General features: G+C 35.5%; 1 protein-coding gene across 1 annotated transcript in view; it reads left to right on the top strand.

Moving 5' to 3' along the window:
• EHBP1 (EH domain binding protein 1) overlaps positions 1–22,489 on the top strand; it is a 412,321-nt gene that overhangs the window by 135,096 nt on the left and 254,736 nt on the right. Inside the window, exons 4-5 of the mRNA XM_044918742.1 lie at positions 1,496–1,591; positions 5,498–5,551. Coding sequence (XP_044774677.1) covers positions 1,496–1,591; positions 5,498–5,551 — 150 coding nt within the window. The remainder of the gene's footprint in view (positions 1–1,495; positions 1,592–5,497; positions 5,552–22,489) is intronic.

Here is a 22,489-nt window from a genome sequence, read left to right as displayed (position 1 = left end):
GGACATCACTCTAGTAATTCTTTCTCTTTTGCATCATTAAATTCTCCCCCTTAACTGGATATTTCCCATCAGCATTAAAATATTTTTCTCTTATTAAAAAATTATCTCTGCCACTATTTTACCACTAGCGCCAGACTATTTTTCTCTTTCTCTTTCAGCAAAACACCTCAGAGGAATTGAGTGTACAATATCTTTAATTTCTTTTTTCCTATTCTTTCTTGAACCCATTCCAATCCAGGTATTTGCTCCTATTATTCCACTGAAACAGCTTTTGTGAAGTCAGTAATGGCTTCTGCTTTGTTAAATCCAATGGTCATTTGTCCTATCTAACCTGCCATCAAGATTTGGCACAGGTGATTGTTCCCTTCTCCTTGAAACATTTTCTTCACTAGATTTGCAGGATACCACATGCCTTTGGTTTTCCTTCTGTACCAACCTTTTGCTCAGTCCTCCTCATTTCTTAGACCTGTTAATGTTGTGCCCCAAGGTTCATTTCTTGAACATTTATATTCTCTAGCTGTACTCCTTCCCTTGGGATCACATCCATTCTTAAGCTTTAAGTATTACCTGTGTGCTAATGATTCCCAGATTTATTACTCTAGGCACATACATCCAACTGCCTATTTGAGCACCTACACCTGAATATGTAATAAGCATCTATTCTCTTTTAGTTTTGATTTTTTTTTATTTCTTCAATTAACTTTCTTATCAAGCTTTGGCTAGAAATGCCACCACAAAGAAAGAACTATAGTGGTGACCCACAACTTTGGGGGGTCCATAGGGAACCACGATAAACAAGATTTACAAGAAAAAAGAATCTTGAAAATTACAAGTGCTAGAAATATTAACTCTGTAAAAACTGCCTTCAGGCGCCTGGGTGGCTCAGTCGTTAAGCGTCTGCCTTCGGCTCAGGTCATGATCCCAGAGTCCTGGGATCGAGTCCTGCATTGGGCTCCCTGCTCAGCGGGGAGCCTGCTTCTCCCTCTGCCTCTTATGGATAAATAAATAAAATCTTTAACAAAACAAAACAAAGCTGCCTTCTTCTTTACTTGCCCCAGATAAACATGACAGATTAATAGAAAATGAACTTAAATGCAAAGTATACACTTTGATTTTCCTTTTAAAGAATGAATTTGCCTTTAAGTTCCTAGATCACAAAATAATTTTTAAAAATATTTCTTCTAATAAAATTTTTATCCAATCACAAATAGTGGCTTTTAAAAATATGAGACCCCTCATCTTTGCATACTCTTTTATGTGGTGGTGGGGAGGGAGAGGGTAAAGTTTTGGTTACAGATAGTAATCTATAGCTGTCATGTGATAGAATTGTCACGGCCCAAGTTTAATGCTTGAAAAGACTTATTTGACTAATCATTTTTGTTTCAAGGAGACTATAGATCTGATGGATAGTTTAATAGGGTCGATAAATTTTTGTAAATTATTAACTTTGCATTTCCTGGACTTCATATTGAAGCCATTATTTCTATTCTGGTAGGCTCATAGCTGGCAACCTGGAATAAAAAATCCATACCGTGGTGTTGTAGTGTGGCCTGTTCCTGAAAACATTGAAATCACTGTGACACTTTTTAAGGTAAGCTCCATTTTTATAAGTCCATAGAACTTATTATTATATAGTCATGCTTCTAATGACAGAATATTTCAGTATTCATTGTTCTATATATTTGAGTCCAGCCTGGTTCCTTGATATGCATTATTTTATTTTATGGATATAACAGTTTATAACAATGCAAGGGCATCAGGGTATTTCATGGTCTATGAAGTCAGAATAATTTGGGAGCCCTTTTGAACTTGTTACAATTGAGATCAGTTAGAATACTTCTTTCATTACTTCCTACATTCTACCCCCAGGAAATTTTAAAGTGCTTCTTTGTGGAAAGCTGAGGTTTGTGGAGTTCTTAGTCCTGAGCCTCATTTTGTTAGCCCTGTTTGACTAATTACAATATATGTTTTAAAATTAGTATTTGAGGGGCGCCTGAGTAGCTCAGTTGGTTAAATGGCCGGCTCTTGATTTTGGCTCAGGTCATGATCTCATGGTTGTGGGATCAAGTCCTGCATCAGGCTCTGTGCTCAGCAGGGAGTCTACTTGCGATTCTCTCCCTCTCTCTTTGCCCCTCCCCCCACTCTCTCTCAAATAAATAAATAAATCTTTAAGATTAGAATTTGAGTATTTAATTGATGTTAATGTAAGAAGTTCTAAATTGATATTTGATAAGTATCTTAATTGATATTAATATCTTACAAATACTGTGGCTTAAAAGCAAAATTCTGGTTGTAAATTCAAAGGGCAGATCCAAAAACATAGCTGTGACTAGAATCTTTACTTTCCTAACTAACCCCCTACCTAGTCCAAAAGAATGGTGGGGAAAAGTCTCATTTTTAGCCTTTTGGAAAGTGGTGAAATTAGAAAACAAATGCTTATTTCTTCCTTGCTTAACACTTCCTTGAAGTGTTCCAGTTGTACTGAAGTTACTTTTGCAGGACAGAAGGGATGAGACAGTAGCTGCTCTTCCTTTTTTTTTTCCAGAAGGTTCAGGGCCATCCTGTAGTCCTTCAGTCAGCTATCCTAAAAGCCTGTTAGTTAAACCCCCCTTATCCATATATCTCTTACTGGAATGATACAGTAAGCGTGGTAGAGAACAGCAAGACCTTTAATTCTCACAGCAACCCATAAGGAAACTGAGACTAAGGAAGAAGGTCTCTTGCTAAGTCACAGTGATTTAGCCCTCTTCTTTCTTCTACATTGTACAACCTATTATGTAATAAAAACTATAAATATAGATTACAACAGCAGGATCTCTGATATGGTTGAGGAAGACTTTTAAGTAGTCTTTGAGTATTTTGATTTGGTTTACTGTTTACATTGGGAAAGATGAAATGAATGGACATAGTTTTACAAATTAAAAAAATGATGACAAGAGAGTAAGGGGCTAGATAGAGCTGATAAATAGTTGACAGGCATGTGTTTGGGAAAAGGATATGCACTGAGTGATTCTTAGTTGAAAGTAGCTGTTGAAATGTAGTACTTGGAGGATTAAGAGATAAGTGTTTTCAAGTACTGATGGGAATGTTGAGCATATCCTTATCATGGAACTTTTATGACTTCGGGTATTAGTCTGTAGGAAAAAAACCCAAATACCCCTTTTCCCTCAGTTTGTTGTAGTAAACATTTCTGTTCAGTTGTGCTATTGAGGCAAACTTGTGATCATTTTAAATATTTAAAAAAATATTTTCAGTGGCCGCTTTTATCTTCCCAACTCACCCACTCCCCAGAATTCTAATAGAAAGGCAGAAAGGTAAAACAACTTTTCATTCTTACGGTGTAATTTTTGGATCTTGTTTTTGATAGCACTTAAAATATTCAAGTGGAAAACCTTTTCATGTTTTCCTTTTTCTTTTACTTATATTAAAGTCTTTACAATTCATTTAATCTTGAAATTTGCAAGTAGAAAGGATTGCTCTAAGCCCTTTTGTCCTAAGTGTAGTATTCACAGAGGTGTGCTCAAAGACAAAATGCTTTTATGGAAAGTTAGTTAGTATGTTTCATTTTCCTATGACTTAGCCAGAAATTGATTTTTCTAGCCTGCATGCTTGTTTTTGAAATTTGAATTAGATTGAAAATAGCTATTTCTAGTTAAAAAAAAAAAAAAAAAGCCTGTTAGGGTTTTGAAAAGAAAAATGGTTCTTTAAGCCATTTTCAATTTTTCTCTTTACTGCAGCGGTGAGAAAGGAGACTCTACAGGGTAGAAAGTAGGATACAGAGAAGACTTAATTGATTCAAGCTAGAAGCAATTTTCATTACAAATGTTTTTGTCTGGCTAATAATATAAATAGTTAATTGTGTAGCTCTGCCATTTAAAAATGGCCTGAAACTATTACTATTGCTCTTTTACATCTTTTGACCGACTTTGCCCTATCAGGTGTGTCCTTGGTCCCACTCAGATTATTCTTGTAAGAGTAAAGAAATCTGAGTTGGTACTAACATGGTCAGAATTGTGGTTTGGGAGAATAGTATAAGATTGGAGGGTAGAGAGACTGAGAGAATGTTATAGTCACTTTTATCTTGAAATAGCTTAGGCACAGAATGATAAGGACCAAAACTCAGCTGTGGCAGTGGAAGCAAAAGATTATTAATATACTAAAGTAGAATCAATCATGAATAAGATGCTTCCCTATGAGAAGCATGTGGGACCGGAGTCCCACTAGAGGAATAGCAGAGCCCATTTTCCATCTATGTGCACTTGCCCATTCTAGAGTAGAATGCTGAGCCTAAAGCTTGCTTTATTTTTTTATTTTTTAAAGGTTTTATTTATTTATTTGACAGAGAGAGACACAATGAGAGAGGGAACACAAGCAGGGGGAATGGGAGAGGGAGAAGCAGGCCTCCTGCGGAGCAGGGAGCCCGATGTGGGGCTTGATCCCAGGACCCTGAGATCATGATCTGAGCTGAAGGCAGACGCTTAACGACTGAGCCACCCAGGCGCCCCTAAAGCCTGCTTTATTTAAATATTCTCTTATTTTTTACTACCTACATCCCTCTGCCTTCTCTACTACGTGGAGTTGAATTTGAACAAGTAAATGCACATGTGATGTGACTTTTCTTTTTATGTCTTATACTCTGTTGCCTTTTGCCTTTACTTATTCAAATATCTGTGGAAATCCTATATAATTCCATCTAGCCCAGATGCTTTCTTTCTCATAAAGCTTTTCTGTTCATTCCTGTAAGTGATGTGTTGTTTTCTAATCTGTGGTGAAACCATGTATTTCTTTCATCATATTTATTTAGATTAGTTGTTTGTCTTCAAAGGTAAGGACAACTATGTTTGAGTCCACATAGCACATCTCCAGTTTCTTATATAATAGGTACCAAATACGTATTTGTAAAATAAATACTTGCAAAAGTGTGCTGTTTTTTTAATTTGCATTTGGTTGAAGGATCCATTACCTTATCTCAGGTTTCTGAGGCATCTTCAGGGTTAATGGGAGGGGAGGGGGGATGAAACAGCCATGCCAGTTTGCCATTTTGTGTAGACTATGGAGTCCCTTGCAGTGCTTTGAAATTCCAGATGTTTATATAACCTCTGCAGAAGAAAACATTTTCTCAAGTGGTACTGCTAGTTTAAAAGTATAAAACATGAGGGCTTTATATGAGCATTTTATATCTTAATAAAGTGCTTCTTAAGTTAACACTAAATTATCCGTCTCTCTGATCAGGTTTCTTTTTGTCTTGTCATTGATGCAATGATGGAAGATAATTACATGCATCAACATAAGTAAAATAGAGAATTTCTTCAATATAAAATAAGGATTTAGATGTAGGGAAATTGTGGAAGTTTCATAAGAGTAGGCTCTTGTGCTTCTCCCTTAAAAAGTTGGTAAAAGCTAAAAGCAAGGCTGTTTATATGTTCTTGATTGGATTAACTGGTTTAAAGAAATGTATTTCAGCTTTATATTTTGCCTTTTTTTTTTTTTTTTACAGGATCCTCATGCAGAGGAATTTGAAGATAAAGAGTGGACATTTGTCATAGAAAATGTAAGCTAATGGCAAATTTCATCACCTTTCTTTCACATTGTTGGCTATATACATTCTTAAAGCACACTAGCATTTTGGTGGTAGGAGAAATGTTACCTTATGAAAGTTAAATAGTGATTTGTAGCTTTTAGAATTTTTTAAATGAAATGATAGCCAATAGCAGAATTATTTTTAAGAAGTACTTTTGTTACAACTATATAAATAAAAATACTTCTAAACTATGTGTATACTTTGTATTCGGTTTAGGGCTGGAGGGAAAGACTATGTCTTATCTGTTTAGCATCTAGCATGGTGACCTTTGACATCTTTAAAAATAAAGTACATGCTTTAACTCTTTGGGTTGAGGGATTCTAGACTGGCGCTTTAATAATCATCTTCAGTTTGGTCACCTAGTTGGTTTAGATGGTTAAGCGTCTGCCTTCAGCTCAGGTCATGATCCCAGGGTGCTGGGATCGAGTCCTGCATCAGGCTCTCTGCTCAGCCTGGAGCTTGCTTCTCCCCCCCCCCCGCCCCCCACTCCTTCCCCAGCTTGCGCTTGCTCTTTCTTGCTCTATCTCAAATAAATAATAGCTTAAATAATCAGCTTCAAATAATTTAAATATTGTGTAATCCCAAATGATTAACAGGCATATAATAGGTGTTCAGTAGATATTTTCAAATGGGGGTTAGGGAAGATAGGCAATGAATATATAGTGAATTAAGAATATGGGTTCTAGAGTCGGACCTGATTTCAAGCCCTAGCTCTGCTCTTATAAACTGTGTGATTATGGTAAGTTTCTTGACTTCTTAGCCACAAATTTATAGGGTTGTTTTGTGGATTAAATAGGTTCAGTGAATATTAGCTTTTACCATTGTCATCATCATGATCACCATTAAAGTTCTAAAATATATTTATAACAGATTTGTAACGTGCTTTGCTTGTAGCATATTCTTCCTTCCAGAGTCAGTGTATCACTTGACTTTGTTGTATATCTCAGTGACTTTGTTGTATATCTCAGTGATGGAAGGAATACTACACTTTTTCTAGCAGTAGCTGGGCCATTTTTAGCCCGCGGGAGCTGTGAAGCTTGGGAAGACCAGGTCCAAACAGGGTAGGGGGTGTTCTGATGGCTGGATAGCAAACCAGTGTAACTATTAAATGTTCACACATGTTAACAATTCTGGACTTTCTTAAGATAGACTTGAACATTATGCTTGGAGTAGTCATTGAAGTTTTAAAAATGAACAGACTTAGACTTCTTAAAACTGATTATAGCTTAAAAAGCTAGCTTTCATTCTCATGTAAGAGCTTCTCCCCAGTGGATGGTCTTTCAGTTTTTAATACTCATGACGCAATGATACATCTGAATTCTCTTTGTTAACTGATGTGTTAAAGAGTTAGCCAGTTGAATTTGGGTTGTAGTTGATGGTAAAAACTATATATTTTTTAGAAAGTTGTTCTTATTCCACAATGAAGATAGAGACATACCAGTTTCAAGTTTCTGAAGAATGGTATTATAAACTAGCCCACTGAAAGGTGCATATAAGCCTCTTTTTATAGCAGGCATAAACAGAATCTATTAAATGAATACTGTGAGGTGTGAGAAAGTTTAAAAATAACCTTGGGATTCTGTATAAACCTTTTCCTAGGTTACAGCTCCCCTCAGTGGTAAATGATGAAATTGACTCTTGTCTGAAGAAACAGTTCTTTTCCTGTAGCAGTAACATGTTACAATGTTATATTCTGCCCTACATTTTAAAAGTGTAATGGGCTTCCCCATTACAATTTCAAAGGACTAAAATCTGGGCTTTGAGTCTGTTGGTAAATTGCTCTGACATTGAAAAGGCCTGTTCTCTGAATAGAATATTAATGGACCTTTCTTTTCCTTGCACTTCGTGTTATAACCCCACAGCCGATAAGAAAAGTTTAGTTTTTGTTTAATATATAAAAAATATAATATAATAAAATGATAAAAATGATATATCAATAAAACAGATAATTCTCCAAAATAGATTACCATAAAAGATTTATTGGGCACTTACTGTATACTGGATACTGTGTAGAATGCTTTATACACATTATCTCATTTACTCATTACAATAACACTGTCAGATATTAATAACCTTATTCTTATGAATAAAGAAAGCGAGATTTAGAGAGGCTAAGTAACTTGCTCAAGTTATATTGCTACGAAATTAGGATTTTATCTAGTCTTGTCATTTTCCATGACCTGTGCCCTTAACTCCTATGCAATAACTACCTTCCTTAGTGATAAAGGTGGAAAGAAATAATTTGAAATTGTAGAGTCATACAGAGGTTTTAATCAGGCTTCCCTAGTAATAGACCTATGAGGTACATATGTATTATATTTGTAGTAAAGGTCTTTATTTATTTTATAGTCTTTAATTATTGTATGTATTCAGTCTAAAAGTTATTGACTGCTTCTAGACATAACAAAATGGAATTCCTGAATTTATCAGTCCCCAGAATTCTGAATATCTTTTCTCAAAACAACTCTCTTGCTACTGTGTATAAAATGAGATAATGCTGTCTTCATTTTACTGGTTCTTTTGTTTCTGGTCACAGAAAAGATTTCCCAGTTGTTTCTGAGTTTTCTTGTTTGGATCAGAAATCTACTTATAACATAGGTTGAAACTTTAGAGGTGACTTTACGACTGCTAGCTTTTTGACTTTGGACAAGTTATTTAATCTTTTATAGCCTCCGTATACTTAGATATAAAATGATGGCATTAATGTCTACTCCGTAAGTTATTGAAAATTAGAAATAATGTATAGAAAGCATCTAGTTCAGTAAGGGGGAACTATTTTTATAATGTTCTTTGTAGAGGACATGGAAAATGTAAAGGAAGCTAGATTTCTAAATTTACTCTTGTAGGATTTTAGTTTTTTTACTCATTTACAGCACTTATGCCTCTCAGCAGTTCTAGACTTTATTATTATCTCAAGAAATGACAAAGCAACTTATAAATATCTCATTTGTGTTAAACTTAAACATATTTTTATCTTTTGAAAGTTTTCAGCTTTTGATTCAGGACATCTTCCCCTTATAAATTTAATCCAAGATTAAGGAACAGTTTGTGTTCTGAAATTAAACAAGTGCTGGTAATTTATTAATATCTACCCCTGGGGCCAGACAGTCTATGTTTGTGTTTATCTTTCCACAATATGAATATATGAATATACTTCAAAAATAAATATAAATGAGTTTTAAATTATCCTTTACTTTGGATTATTTAGGATCCATTTCCATATTATTAGTGCAGACGATGAAGGACAGATATCACAAAGCAACATGTTTCTTTTTTTATCTACCATAATATAATAATGTTTGTTCACCCAGGCAATTGACATTGTGGGTTTTATTTTAATTAATTAATTAATTAATTTTAAAGATTTTATTTATTTATTTGACAGAGAGACAGCAAGAGAAGGAACACAAGCAGGGGGAGCGGGAGAGGGAGAAGCAGGCCTCGCGCTGAGCAGGGAGCCCGATGCGGGGCTCGATCCCAGGACCCTGGGATCATGACCTGAGCTGAAGGCGGATGCTTAACGACTGAGCCACCCAGGCGCCCCTTGTGGGTTTTATTTTAATGTGAAGCCATAATAGTTATATTTAGAAAACAATTTTCTTTTCTTTTCTGGTGCTTTGTTATGCAATGAAAATCAGAACCAGTATATTTGTAAATTATACCCAAAAGTCTTAGTTTTGAAAATTAAAAATTTTTATTTTTTAGATTCTTTTGGTTTTTGAATGAGTCAAAAAATATGTATTGATGAAAAGCACCAATCCAGGTTGAATTCATTCATTCATTCAATCATTTTGCAAACATTTAATGTGAATTTTCTGTATGCCCAGAATTTTGTTAATATTGGAGCTACAGAGTCAATTAAGACATGCAGAATTTCATTGATTCTGAGATGCATATTTTCCCCCACATTTGAAATTACCTGAAATTGGATCATCTTAAATTTTTGGTGTCCCACAGTTATAATTGGTAATGTTTTTTTCTTTCCTAGTGCTATATAAAATGATAGTGCATCATTTAAAAACCAATGGAGACATATATTTGATGGTGTGAAGTATTCTGTCCTCCTGAAATTTATAAACTATTAAGGATGTTGTATAATTAAAGAAATGCAAAAAAAAAAATAAAGAAAATTATAAAGGAGGGCAGCATCAGGGAAGAGTTCCTGGAGGAAGTGGCTACAGAGCTTAGTTTAAAAAAAAAAAATGGAGGGGTGCCTGGGTGGCTCAGTTGGTTGGGTATCCGACTCTTGATTTTGGCTCAGGTTGTGATCTCAGGGTTGTGGAATTGAGCCCCGTGTCAGGCTCCACGGTGGGCATGGAGCCTGCTTAAGATTCTCTCTGTCCCTTTCCCTCTGCCCCCCCCCCGCCAAAAAAAAAGATTTATGTAAAAAGGCACTCCAGGCAGAGAAAAGAGGGATCAGATTAGGACAAGAGAGACAATGGTGAATTTAGAGTAGTATCTGTTCTTGATCAGATAATGGAGAGGAAGAGCAACCCCACCCCCAAAACCAAACCAACCGAAACAAAACATGAACTACCCACCAAAGATCAGTAGACCTCTATTTTTTTAAACTCCTAACCCAGTAAATTTAATATTAGGCATGTGATTTACTTGAGGTGCTGTGTCCTCCTTAGAGGAAATGAAGGGGTATCTTAATGTGTTTTCTTGGGGCCACCTATCCAGTCTTTTCCACTATTTCTACCAGTGACCAATGAGATGGGCAATTTGGCCATCACAGTGCCTTTTTTATTGCCATTTATTTGATATTACCTCCAGAAGCCATTTAAATGGATTGGGATATTATGTTAATTCCAAGGCAGTACTATAAATCCTCTTCTGTTTTGTTTCTTTTATTGGATTATATTGAACAAGATTGGTTGCACAACCAAACTCACCTGACAAGAATACCATTATACCAAGAATAGAGATGATATAATAGCTCAAACAATACAAGGTAAACACTATAAAATTACAAAGTTTCTGACCTTATTAAATTTAAGTTTGAATCCTCTTCTGAAATCAAGTCAGTCTCTTGATCTCACAAAGTTGTAGTCTGATAAATTACCTCTGTTTTTTCTTTCAGAGGAAAAAATACATATACATGCTTCTTCTTTCCTCTAAATATTTTTCTTCTGTGTCATCTCAACCAAGGGATCTCTCTCCAATGGCTGGGTAACAACTGGCTATTTTTATAGGAACTTTAGCTTGTAGTTTCTTCCATTTAAACTGGTATAGCTTCTTTAGTAACTCTAAACTGGGATTATCTTTTCAGCTCCAAGGAACTCATGAATACTAAAGTTCCAAAGGGTGAATAGTACATAGAAGAATACTACAACCCACATACCACAAAAATAAGAATCTTCTCCTCTCCCATGTAACCTGTAATACAACAATTTATAATTTAAGTATCAATCAGAGATGGCCTAGCTTTTTTAGGGTAGGACATTTGCCGTAGTATAGTCTTATTTATAGCCTACCTATTAATATTCCACCCCAAAGAGGGGCACCTGGGTGGCTCAGTCGTTAAGCGTCTGCCTTCGGCTCAGGTCATGATCCCAGGGTCCTGGGATCGAGCCCCGCATCCGGCTCCCTGCTCAGCGGGGATCCTGCTTCTCCGTCTCGCTCTGCCTCTCCCATATGCTTGTTCTCTCTCTCAATAAAATCTTTAAAAAAAAAAAAAAAAAATTCCACCCCACAGAAATGTGACCCAGTTAACTTTCTTGAACCTGATTAGTCCCTGTTGACCTTCCTTCTATGTGGAAGTGACACTGAGTGGGTGGGGAGGAGATTCAGACTTCCACTAGGAACAAGTCCACGTTTTGTTTTTCTGTTAAACCCAGTAAATAGAGACTGGTTTAGTCAGAAATGCCTATATTACTATATTTGTTAGTATTGTATACTGTATTATATACTATATATACCTAACTTTTAAAAATCTCAACTTTAATTTTTAAAATTATTTCAAATGTACACAAAAGTAGCAGGAATAATATGATGGATCTCTGTGTACCTACCTCTCAGCCTCAGGAATCATATTTTGCCAAACTTACTTCATCAGTCCTTCCACTTTTCTTTTCTTTACCAGGTAATTTGAAGAAAATCTCAGGTATTGTATCAGTTCTGATGTAAATAATGAAGGCCACTTTTGAATACCTTTGGTTTAGAAACTTGCTAAAACATACTGGCGTGTCAGAAAAGGTGATCTACCTACAAATGAAAAAAAAAAATTTTTTTTTTAAACTTCCTTTTAGATGATTTTTCTTGTCTGGTAGGCCCATGGCTCAAAATTATTTTATCCTTGAAAAGTGATATTATTTGTACTTATTTCCACATAGAAAATATTTAACTTAATATTAGAAGCAACAGAGCTTCCCCTTCAAACTCCTCAGAATTGAACTCTTGCATTTGGAATAGGAAACTCATAGTTCAGACAGGCTCTACCTGGTCTTCTAATTATCTTGTCAACTTGCTGTTGAATATGATTATGTGAATAGTGCCTGGCTGGCTGTGTAAATTAGATAGGGTATTATAGATATGGCTAGTCATTAAATGAAGTTTGTCAGCTAGCTCACTCTCATTTTGGTCAGATTTCAGAGAAAGTCCATATATATATACATTTTTTTTCCTGCTTAGTTTTTTCTTTTAATGTTAAATATTTAATATGTTGTTCTAGTTCAGAAATCTTTCAGATTGTGCTTTTGGAGGAAAATTCCATATCCTTTATTCTCAAGTGACCCTTTGGTTTTAGAGAAAATAGTGGAGAAATGTTTGTTTCACTTAAAAGAGAAGTATGCCCAAGAATGATTATATGTTCCTAGAGCCTGTCAAAATCCTCAAAATCATAAGATTCTTGTGTAAGTCTATTGGCTTAAATACTTACTTAGTTTTCCATTTTCATCTTGCTTAATGTCTGTAATTTTTTGTCAATTATCTGTCAATTTTATTAGAGCATATTAATTAGAAGAAAGCAAATTTTTCGTCTTCAGATTCTACATCCTAAATTCTTGACACAGGAAGGGACTACAGATGGATTAAAAGCTAAAGTCAACTGTACTGTATTTATCTATGTGTAATGCAAGAAGCCCTAAGTTAAAATTGTAAATAAACTACTGCATGTTAAATAATTTATTTCATATTGCAGTTTACTTTGTGCAATGTCTTAGCTAATAAACTTAAGGAAGAGTTTTATTTTACAGCAACAAAGCACTGTTTTTATACTATTACAATGTATATGCTATTGGGTAGTCTTTTTGGTTGGATTTTCTGATTTTTATTTATTATGTGGAGATTCATCTTTACTGATGTTAATCGTACCTTACAGATCAAGCAAGTAGAGCAATAAAATAAAATTTTATTAAAGTCTTCATACTTACAGTTGCTTATTTATTTACCAACTCGATTAAGTGGATACTGTGTGGCAGATATTTGCTAGTTCTTGAGAGTATAATAGTGAAAAAGATATGGTCCCTGACTCTAGGTATCCTACAGTCTAGGCGGAGATGAACAGGCAAGCACCAAGACAGGAGTAGGTGTAGGGCATTACATGTGCATATGTAGGGTGTACCTAACCCCAGTCTTGGTGGGTTAGAGGAAGCTTTCTAATGAAAGTGATTTGTAAGTTGAAACCTAAAAGATAAAGTTTTTACAATTCTTTGTCTGTAACTTCAAAATCCAAAATCTCTAATATCTAAAAACATTAAAAAAATGTGTATTTTTTAAAAAATTTGGTTCAAATTCATTTGGTGACAAAATCTGTCCTGACCTGAAGTGAAGCTATTTGTAGTATTTATTCCACTTACTGTGATTGGTTATTCCTTTTGCTGCAGAAATATATATTTGACTGTGAGTTCTGCCTCGGACCTCCTTGGCAGTGTTGCTGTAATTTAGGCACTGTTAATACAGGCATAAGCACTGTATTGCCTAAAATCAAAATAAGAGATTTCGGGTAAAAGATTAAGTACTTCTGATAGCTGCAGGGAATTTAGAGAGTGCTTCAGGTGGTTGGATTAGCTTGAGCAGAGAGGCAAGAGAGATTGTGGCTCCTTTATGAAACAGCATATAGTTCAGTAGATTACTTTCTAGAATATTTAATTTAAAAAATATTGGTTAGGAGCTCCTGGCTAGCTCAGTCGGTAGAGCATGAGAGTCTCGATCTTGGGGTAGTGAGTTCAAGCCCCACATTGGGCGTAGAGTTTATTTAAAAAAAAAATATTGGTTGATTTTTCTAGGGTTATAGTAATTTATAACCATTTAGTTGAGTTTTATGATAATGAAGGAGTTAAAGAATTGACTGTATAGTTGCTGCGAACCTACAGATTTACACGGTTCACATGGTGGGTAATAGTGGTAAAGGAAAGAAGTGTTGATATTGTTAGTTTTAAATTAGCATTCACTGCTCTAAAATCATCATGTCATTTTTTTTTTTAACAGTGCATGTATCTGGGCCCCAACTTGGACCTACTGAATTGGAATTCTGATGCAAAAGGGAGATTGGCTTTGAGCGTATTGGGGGTCACCCAATTATTATTTTTTTCCAAATTAAGGATTTGGAAAATGGGGATGGGTGAGTGTATAAAACAGTACTTTATACACTTTGAGATGTATTTCATTATGAAAATAATTTTATGCCTTCATACTTACATCAATTAAAAGGATGATACCTCACTGGAGTTTATTACAGTTTACTTTTCTTTCTGAAATTACTTAGTCATCTTGCTTGGGGCGCCTGGGTGGCTCAGCCATTAAGCGTCTGCCTTCGGCTCAGGTCATGATCCCAAGGTCCTGGGATCGAGCCCCACATCGGGCTCCCTGCTCAGCGGGAAGCCTGCTTCTCCCTCTCCCACTCCCCCTGCTTGTGTTCCTGATCTCGCTAACTCTCTCTCTGTCAAATAAATAAATAAAATCTTTAAAAAAAAAAAAATCTTGCTTCACCTCCCTCTTAAAATAAAATTAAACTGTTTCAACTGATCAATTAATAACTTCATTAATGATATTCGGTAAGTTTTGTTAAAGAATACAAACTATTTTCTGGGGTGCCTGGGTGGCTCAGTTGGTTAAGCATCTGCCTTCGGCTTAGGTCATGATCCCCTGTGCCATGTTGTGTAGGGCTCCCTGCTCAGTGGGGAGTCTGCTTCTCCCTCTTCTTCTGCCGCTCCGCGCGCTCACACGCTCTCTTTCTCAAATGAGTAAAATCTTCAAACTATTTTCAAATAAATACTTCTTTTAATTCTTGAGAAATCTCTCTAAAGTGGACATTATTATAATTTCTTTGAGTCCATGAGGTTAAGTGACTAGCTCAAGAACACACGAAAACGACTTAGCTTGGTTTCAAACCTAAGTATTTAGACTCAAGCCCCATGTATTTTTCCCTGCATTTTTTCACTCATGTACTCACATTTATTGTCCTAGGCCCAGGGTATAGAGCCTGGAGGCACTAATTAATTACTATGGGGGATACATAGGAACATCTCTACTCAGATACTAAAATCTGGCTTGAGAGATAAACACATGAAACAAGAATAAATGAAATGTACTATGTTAAATGTGTACTGATGGCTGAAAATTACAACAGAAGTTAGAGGTAGATGAGTTAATATGGTCTGAAATTATCAAGAATGTTTTAAGAGCTGCTTGTCAAACATGGCTGTGTGTATGCTTAGAGGTAGTGGCAGTTTCTATCTTTCTGTATTGTAAATTCTCTAATATGTACTTCAAGGTATTTTTATAATGAAATCACTGAAGAATCATTTCAGAAAAAGGCAGAAGTCATATAAATTTTAAAGATGAAACGTGAGTTCAAAGAAATGTCATGTTTTGATTGAGCTGCCTTCTAGTCCTGGGATCCCTAGTCCCAGGTCCTCAGGGATATGCATCTTACTTCTTTACTCTTAAGGGTAATTGAAAGGAAAAGTGGAGAAGCCTTGGATAGTGGGAAAAGGAAGGCTTTGGGTGCAGTTAGGCCTGTACTTGAATCATACTTGCTAGCTGTAAATTTGGACTTTATACATATTTATCCTTTCAGAACCTGTTATCTCATCTATAAAACAGATATTTTAGAAAATGATAGCTTGGACTAGAGTTGTTAAAAGCATAAAAAGCATGTAGCACAGTGCTTGAAAAATAGTAAGGATTTAATACGTGCTAATAAGTGGCAGAGGGACTTTACAAAGGAGAGGAAAATAATAAACTTGGAAGGGAAACTTGAGGGAATATGGAAATTACTTAGTTAAGTGATAAGGTTAACAAAGGATCAGGTCATGGAAACTCTTGAATACCAGATTTGGAATTGAATATGCTTGACCAAAGACCATTTATAAGCACAATGTTTCAGAAAGGATGTGTACTGAAGTATGGAGTCACTTACTCAACCATTTGGATCTGTGAAATCATCTTTTCCTCATTAGGCAGGCAGTGGCCTGCGCTGATAAGAGATACCACAGCCAGCTTGCTATCACAAGCAAGCAAGGGCTCTTAACCTTAAATTTTGGGATCCTTAGAGGTTCTTGCATGGATGGACTTCAGAGGATTGAGATCTTTTTAATATCTTTAATAGGTAAAAGTTTGTAGATGAAGGTCCCCCTTTCTTTTAAAATCAGATTTTCAATGAAATCTTTACCCAAAACATTTTAAGGAACCCTGGGTGTTTTTTACAATTTTTGAAAAAATAGGTGACTGACATGATACAAGCAGGAAAACCACTTCTCATGTGGATAACCCATTTTGTTACTTTGTAACTTTAGGAAGTAGTCATCCTTTTATCTTATTCTCTTTAATCTTCTATGCTTTTTGCGGACAGTAAATTGAAGGCACTAGCATATACCCAAGTAACATTTTTGAGTCATATTTAAAAGTTTAAATTTGTTAGAGGTTTAAGTTAATGTATGTACATTTCATCAAACGACCTTAAAAACTAAAGGAAGTAGAGCAGTAGCATATTTGCACTGTAATAGGCTCTTCTATTTAAAGTTGATAATAGAACAGAAAGCATCTTAGTAGATAATTACTGTTTCTCCCAACAACTGTTTGTCCTTGGAGAGGATCATAATGTGACTAAACGGAGAGTTCTGGGAGTTAAGGAAGATACCAAAGCCTTGTGTATTTTAGTTTCTATAAGCTAAAAAATAGTCTAAACTTTAACTTTATGCTGAATGAATCTGTTGGCATATAATTTGTGTAGTTATTACTGAGTCATAGTAGTAAAATGCAGTCTGTCTTCTAAATCACTAGAGCTATTTAGTTTCTTCTTCCTGCTTCATCCTTCACATGTCTTCCTTACAGATGAATGAGAAAGACAGCCACGGTTACTTTCAGTTCTATTTTTTGCCAGTTGGAAGGAGGAAGCTGATAAACAAGGCAGCTATCAAAACAAACCTCTAATACTACCTTAGAGATATTTGAAACCAGCAGTGTATTTGAGCAATTTTTTACATGTTTATTCATAGAAATTTAGTAGTTAAAAGACACTAGTGCATAGAAGATGTTATGAATCTGCATGAGGCCTTTTCTCCCCCTGATGACAAACATTAGAAGAGACTTGGTGATTGCTTTACAGTAGGATTCTAATGACACTCTAGACTTTTAATAGAAAAGTATTTAAGATTTTTTCAGTTTGCTCCTTTCATTTGTCTCTCCCTATATTCTCTCAGGACTATGTAAGTAAAACTTCCTTAGTCTTATAATAGAATGGATTTTTGGCATTCTAGTTTTCTGCCACACCAACTACCTTGAAAGACCGGTTAATACGTTGGAGACTTCCTACATAATTCTTTGCAAGAAGACAACCATGAAGTGAATTATAAAAACAAACAAAAACTCTTAAATTTAAGTTAAATTGGGGTGCTGGCTCAGTTTGGTAGAGCATGGGACTCTTGATCTTGGGGTTGTGGATTCAAGCCCCACTTTGGGTGTAGAGATTACTTAAAAAAAATAAAATCTTAAAAAAAATTTAAGTTTAATTATTTCTTTGTATAGAATTGGAACTTTGCCTTACGTAATTAGATATAGCTGCATATGTACTGGTAGACAAGCAAATGGAATTGCTGATATTGTAAGAGGTGTGTAACTGATTAGAGAAACAAAATTTACAAGTGCAATTCAGATCCATATGAGCTTGAGAATACAAAACTGTCTTGGTACTTTAATACCTTTAGCTCTCCAGAAAATAAGTAAGATCTTCACAACTCTCTGTGGATGATGTGTTATCCTACCAATTTTATTTTTTTCTATTTTAATACCAGACTTCTTTTTAAAATTTTATTTTTTGATTCTTTTTTGTTTATGACATACTCCTTAATTTTTCTATATCATTAAACTAATGAGGCATTTTTGCCTAGTATGTCTCTGTGCTCTAACATAAATTGGGTGTAATAATTGATTTTTATCAGCATTGTGACTACTAGACACTGATGAAGTACAGCATCTTGTAATAACAATCTTTTTTAAATAAAAAATTAATTTTTTATGATTTTTTCAGTTTTTATTTTTATTTAATTTTTTAAATTTTATTTATTTATTTGATAGAGAGTGAGAGAGCACAAGCAGGGGGAGCAGCAGGCTCCCCACTGAGCAGGGAGCCTGATGTGAGGCTTGATCCCAGGACCCTGGGAATGTGACCTGAGCCGAAGGCAGATGCTTAACTGACTGAACCACCCAAGGCACCCCTTAAATTTTTTTTTTTAAGATTTTATTTATTTATTTGTCAGAGAGAAAGAGCACAAGCAGGGAGAGTGGCAGGCAGAGGGAGAACCAGGCTCCTCACCTAGCAAGGAGCCCGATGCTGGACTCAATCCCAGGACCCTGGTATCATGACCTGAGCTGAAGGCAGATGCTTAACTGACTGAGCCACCCAGCCATCCCTTGTAATAACAATCTTATGCTCAATGACATGATAAAACAGTGTTCTGGTAAATATGGTACTTTAGTTTAAAATGATTCAATGCTTGAAGAATATTCTTTGCCTTAAGACAGATTTGTTTTGGGGGCACCTGGATGGCTCAGTTGGTTGAACAACTGCCTTCGGCTCGGATCGTGATCCCAGGGTCCTGGGATCAAGCCCCACATCAGGCTCCCTGCTCTGCCGAGGATCCTGCTTCTCCCTCTCCCTCTGCCTGCCGCCCCCCCCCCCCCACTTGTGCTCTCTCTGTCAAATAAATACAAAAAAATCTAAAAAAAAGAAAAAAAAAAGACAGATTTGTTTTTAAATAAAAATTATTTTGGAGAAATTCTGAACAATATACAGATACTTTGTAACTGCCCTTCCTGTGTTGCCTTTGAAATTTGGTTGACGATAGCTGATACTTTCATTACTAGGAAACAGGTAAAGAGAAGATATTTCTCAAGTTGTGTAACAGTAGCAGAATCAAGGGTCGAAACTCCTTCTCTCCCAAATCTTAGGGAGCCTATGTACATTACCATGTTATTGAGGTCATAAGGACCATAGACAACAATATTGAAGACATCTGTATTTTATTATCTCTCCAAGTTGTTTCTTTTGTACTTTAAATAAAAGACCTAGCTACATACAGTGTATCCTCAGACTATTTGTAGCTATCGCCATAGCAGTGGGAGGAGCAATTTCTCATCACTTCCCTGAATAACTTCTTTCCTGGAGTTATTTATCTTTAAGATTCTGGCAGTCTGAATTGTCTTGTGGCATTTGTTAATTATTTCAACCAAATCATTAGAATAAACTAGACCAAAGAACATTTGAGAATATCCTGAAAGGAAAAGTATATATTGAATATATTAAATTTGTTTGTTGAATGGCTTAATAGGAAAAAAAAAATTTTTCCCCTCTCTCTATAACAATTCTTTCTCTCTCTGTGTTAATTGTATATATAATTATATATAACAAAGGAAGCACAGAGCTGTTTTTTGGAGGGGGAGAGGGATGTGAGGTAGGAAAGGGAGGAAGAAAGTACTCTATTGCAACTTCCTTTAGCCAGAATTTTTTCATAGCACTTTGTTTTTGCTTTCCCTTTTAGTTCCTCTTTTTGTCCTTAATTAATGGCTTTGATTTTATGATACTTGAATCATTGCATTCTTTTGAAAATAGAGTCGACTGGAAATAAATCGATCTGCTTAAAATAAATTTGAAGAACTTCTCCTTTCCCGTCAAACTGAAGGAAGAGTTTAGAAAAGTTGTCAAATGACATGAACTGGATTAGATCACTAGAAATCATAGGATTTATTGACACTATATTTATACATATTAAACTCTTTAGCCATAGCAATCATTAATATATGCCTTCCTACTTCTTTTAGTCTAGATTTTCTAAAATTGCTTTTCTACTGGCTTTTTTTTTTTTCAAACCATGAATGGTGTGTGGTGACTATAGTTAATAGCACCATATTATATTTTTGAAAGTTGCTGAGAGTAGATCTTAAAAGTTCTAATCACAAGAAAAAAATTGTAACTATGTGTGGTGATGACTGTTAACTAAACTTACTGTGATAGTTATTTCATAATACATATATCAAACCATCAGGTTGTACACCTGAAATTAATACAATGTTATATGTCAATTATAGCTCTTAAAAAAAAAAAAACCACAAGAATAAGGTTAACCTCTGTAAAAGAGGCCATAATTGTTCTATTTAACTGGGTCACATGTTTTTTAGACTTCATTATACTGAGTGCTGCAAAATTGTTTATGCATTTACTTCCTAGACTTCAAAGATATAAATAAGACAAAGTTTTGGTCCTCAAGTTGTTCTCAGTTTGGTCAGGGAGGCAGATCTATGAGCAAATGGAGACTACAGTGATGGTGCTAGAAAAGAAGCTTATGGAAGTTCCATTTAGGGTGTCAAGGAGCTATTGCATATATCAGGGACATGGGAAGACTTTAAAGAGCAGTTGATATGAAGTATGACTTGAAAGACTTTAAAAAGTTTACCCGCCAGATAGAGTTGGTGTGAGAAGGATGGGATCTGAGGTAAGGACAGAAGAACAGCCTTGCTAAAGGCACAGTGATAAAATTCCTACAGCCTCATTTGCAAAGTGGGGAGAGCAGAGGGGTTGAAACTAGTGAGATGAGCAAGGGACAGATAGTGCCTGGCCTTGTATGCTGTATGAAAATATTTGAACTTTATAATAGGTCTATCTATGGGTCTTGGCTGCCCATCAGAATCATCCCTGGGTGTAGTAAAACATACAGATTTGCCTAGATACTGTATGATTGTGATTCATGATTCTAGTAAGCTATCAAGAGCCATGGAAAAGTTTTAAGCAGAGAGGTAAAATGATCAGACTTATATTTTGAAAGATCAGTTTCTCAACAACAACAGAAACACACACAAAAAATAGTAAAATATTGGGGCACCTGGGTGGCTCAGTTGGATAAGTGTCCGACTCTTGATTTCAGCTCAGGTCTTGATCTCAGCGTCGTGAGTTCAAGTCCTGTGTTGGGCTCCACACCCAGTGTGGAGTAAAAAATATATATGTAAAATAGAAAAACAAATTAATGTTTTATAGACCCTGGGAAAAAGAATTTTCAACAAAGTACAAAAATTTAAATTGTTTTCTTTAATTTTGTAATTCTTTACTGTGGAATAGCTCAGAATGTCACTTTTGTTTTAAATAACAGAATTGATAACTGAGCAAAGAAATGTAATTCGGGTTACAAAATTCTTGCTTTAGTAAAAATTTCTTGAACAGTGAATTTAAAAAAAGAGGGGTGCCTGGGTAGCACAGTTGGTTAAACATCCGAATCTTGGTTTTTAGCTTGGGTTGTGATCTCAGGGTCATGACAAACGAGCCCTGCATCAGGCTCTGCACTCTGTGCAGAGTCTGCTTAAGACTATCTTGCCCTCTCCATGCCCCTCCCCCTTGCCTCTCAAATAAGTAAATCTTAAAAATGATCAGTTTCTATCTTTGAGACCCTCACTGTGCTTGTCACTAAGAAATACTTTTTACATTTTGATCCACTACACACATATAGGCACCTATATATAACTAAAACAAAAGATTCATGAAACATACCTTACTCTTACTAGTATTGTGGCATGTGCTCTAGTTATTTCTTGTTCCATCCTGATGTTTTAGAATGCTGGTTGCAAGTCACTAAGTTGAATTTGCAACTCATTAAATTTATTTCATGATCCACTAATGGGTCATAGCCTACAGTTTGAAAAAAATATTGCTGTAGAGAATGAATTGAGATGTGTAAAACTGAAAAGATCAGATAGGCAATTAGTTCAGTTATCCAGATAGTAGATGATGTGGGCTTGAAGTAGGGCAATGACATTAGCAGGTACAGAGAAGAGGGGAGAGAGATTCAAGAGGTATTTAGACGGTGGTTGAATCCATTCTTAGCGACTGCTTAGTTCTGAAGGTTGAGGGAGTCAGGCAGTCTAGGATGATTTCCAGATTTCTAGTTTGAATATTTGGATGCTTGTGTTGTTCTTAAGCAATATAGAGAACACAGAGGAAGAATTGGTGAGGGCAGGTTGTGGGGGGAAAAAAGACATAACCAAAGGCAATTGGATATGTCAGTGATTTTTTTTGAAGTCATATTCCTTTAAGTAAATGGTTTTTTCTTTTTTTTTCTTATTAAAGATTGCATAGCTTAAGGCTCTATCTTTTCTTTTATCTTTCTGATACAGCCTACTTTTTCTTATACATTGGTTTTTAGTATTTTCATGTGGGTTGCCCTAAAATATTTTAAAACTTCCCCTCCATGCTATAAGGGCCTATAACACCAATTCAGTCTTTTCCAAGAAGACATCTGATTCCTTGCCCAAAGTAAAACATAAGAATTAAGCTTTTTTCTTTCCAAACAACATCATCCTTTTCTTTCTGTCAGAGGTAGAATCTCATTTTTCTGACCCTTATGCTTATTGTTACCGTTATGTATTCAGTGGCTTCATGGGCATTAATTGTACCTGTTGCGTTCCCATATGTAACCAACT

The sequence above is a fragment of the Neomonachus schauinslandi genome, chromosome 10 (assembly GCF_002201575.2).
Source record: "Neomonachus schauinslandi chromosome 10, ASM220157v2, whole genome shotgun sequence".
In the NCBI taxonomy this organism is placed as follows: Eukaryota; Metazoa; Chordata; class Mammalia; order Carnivora; family Phocidae; genus Neomonachus; species Neomonachus schauinslandi.
Note: the sequence above shows the minus strand (reverse complement) of the source record. Positions and strands in the feature narration are given on the sequence as shown.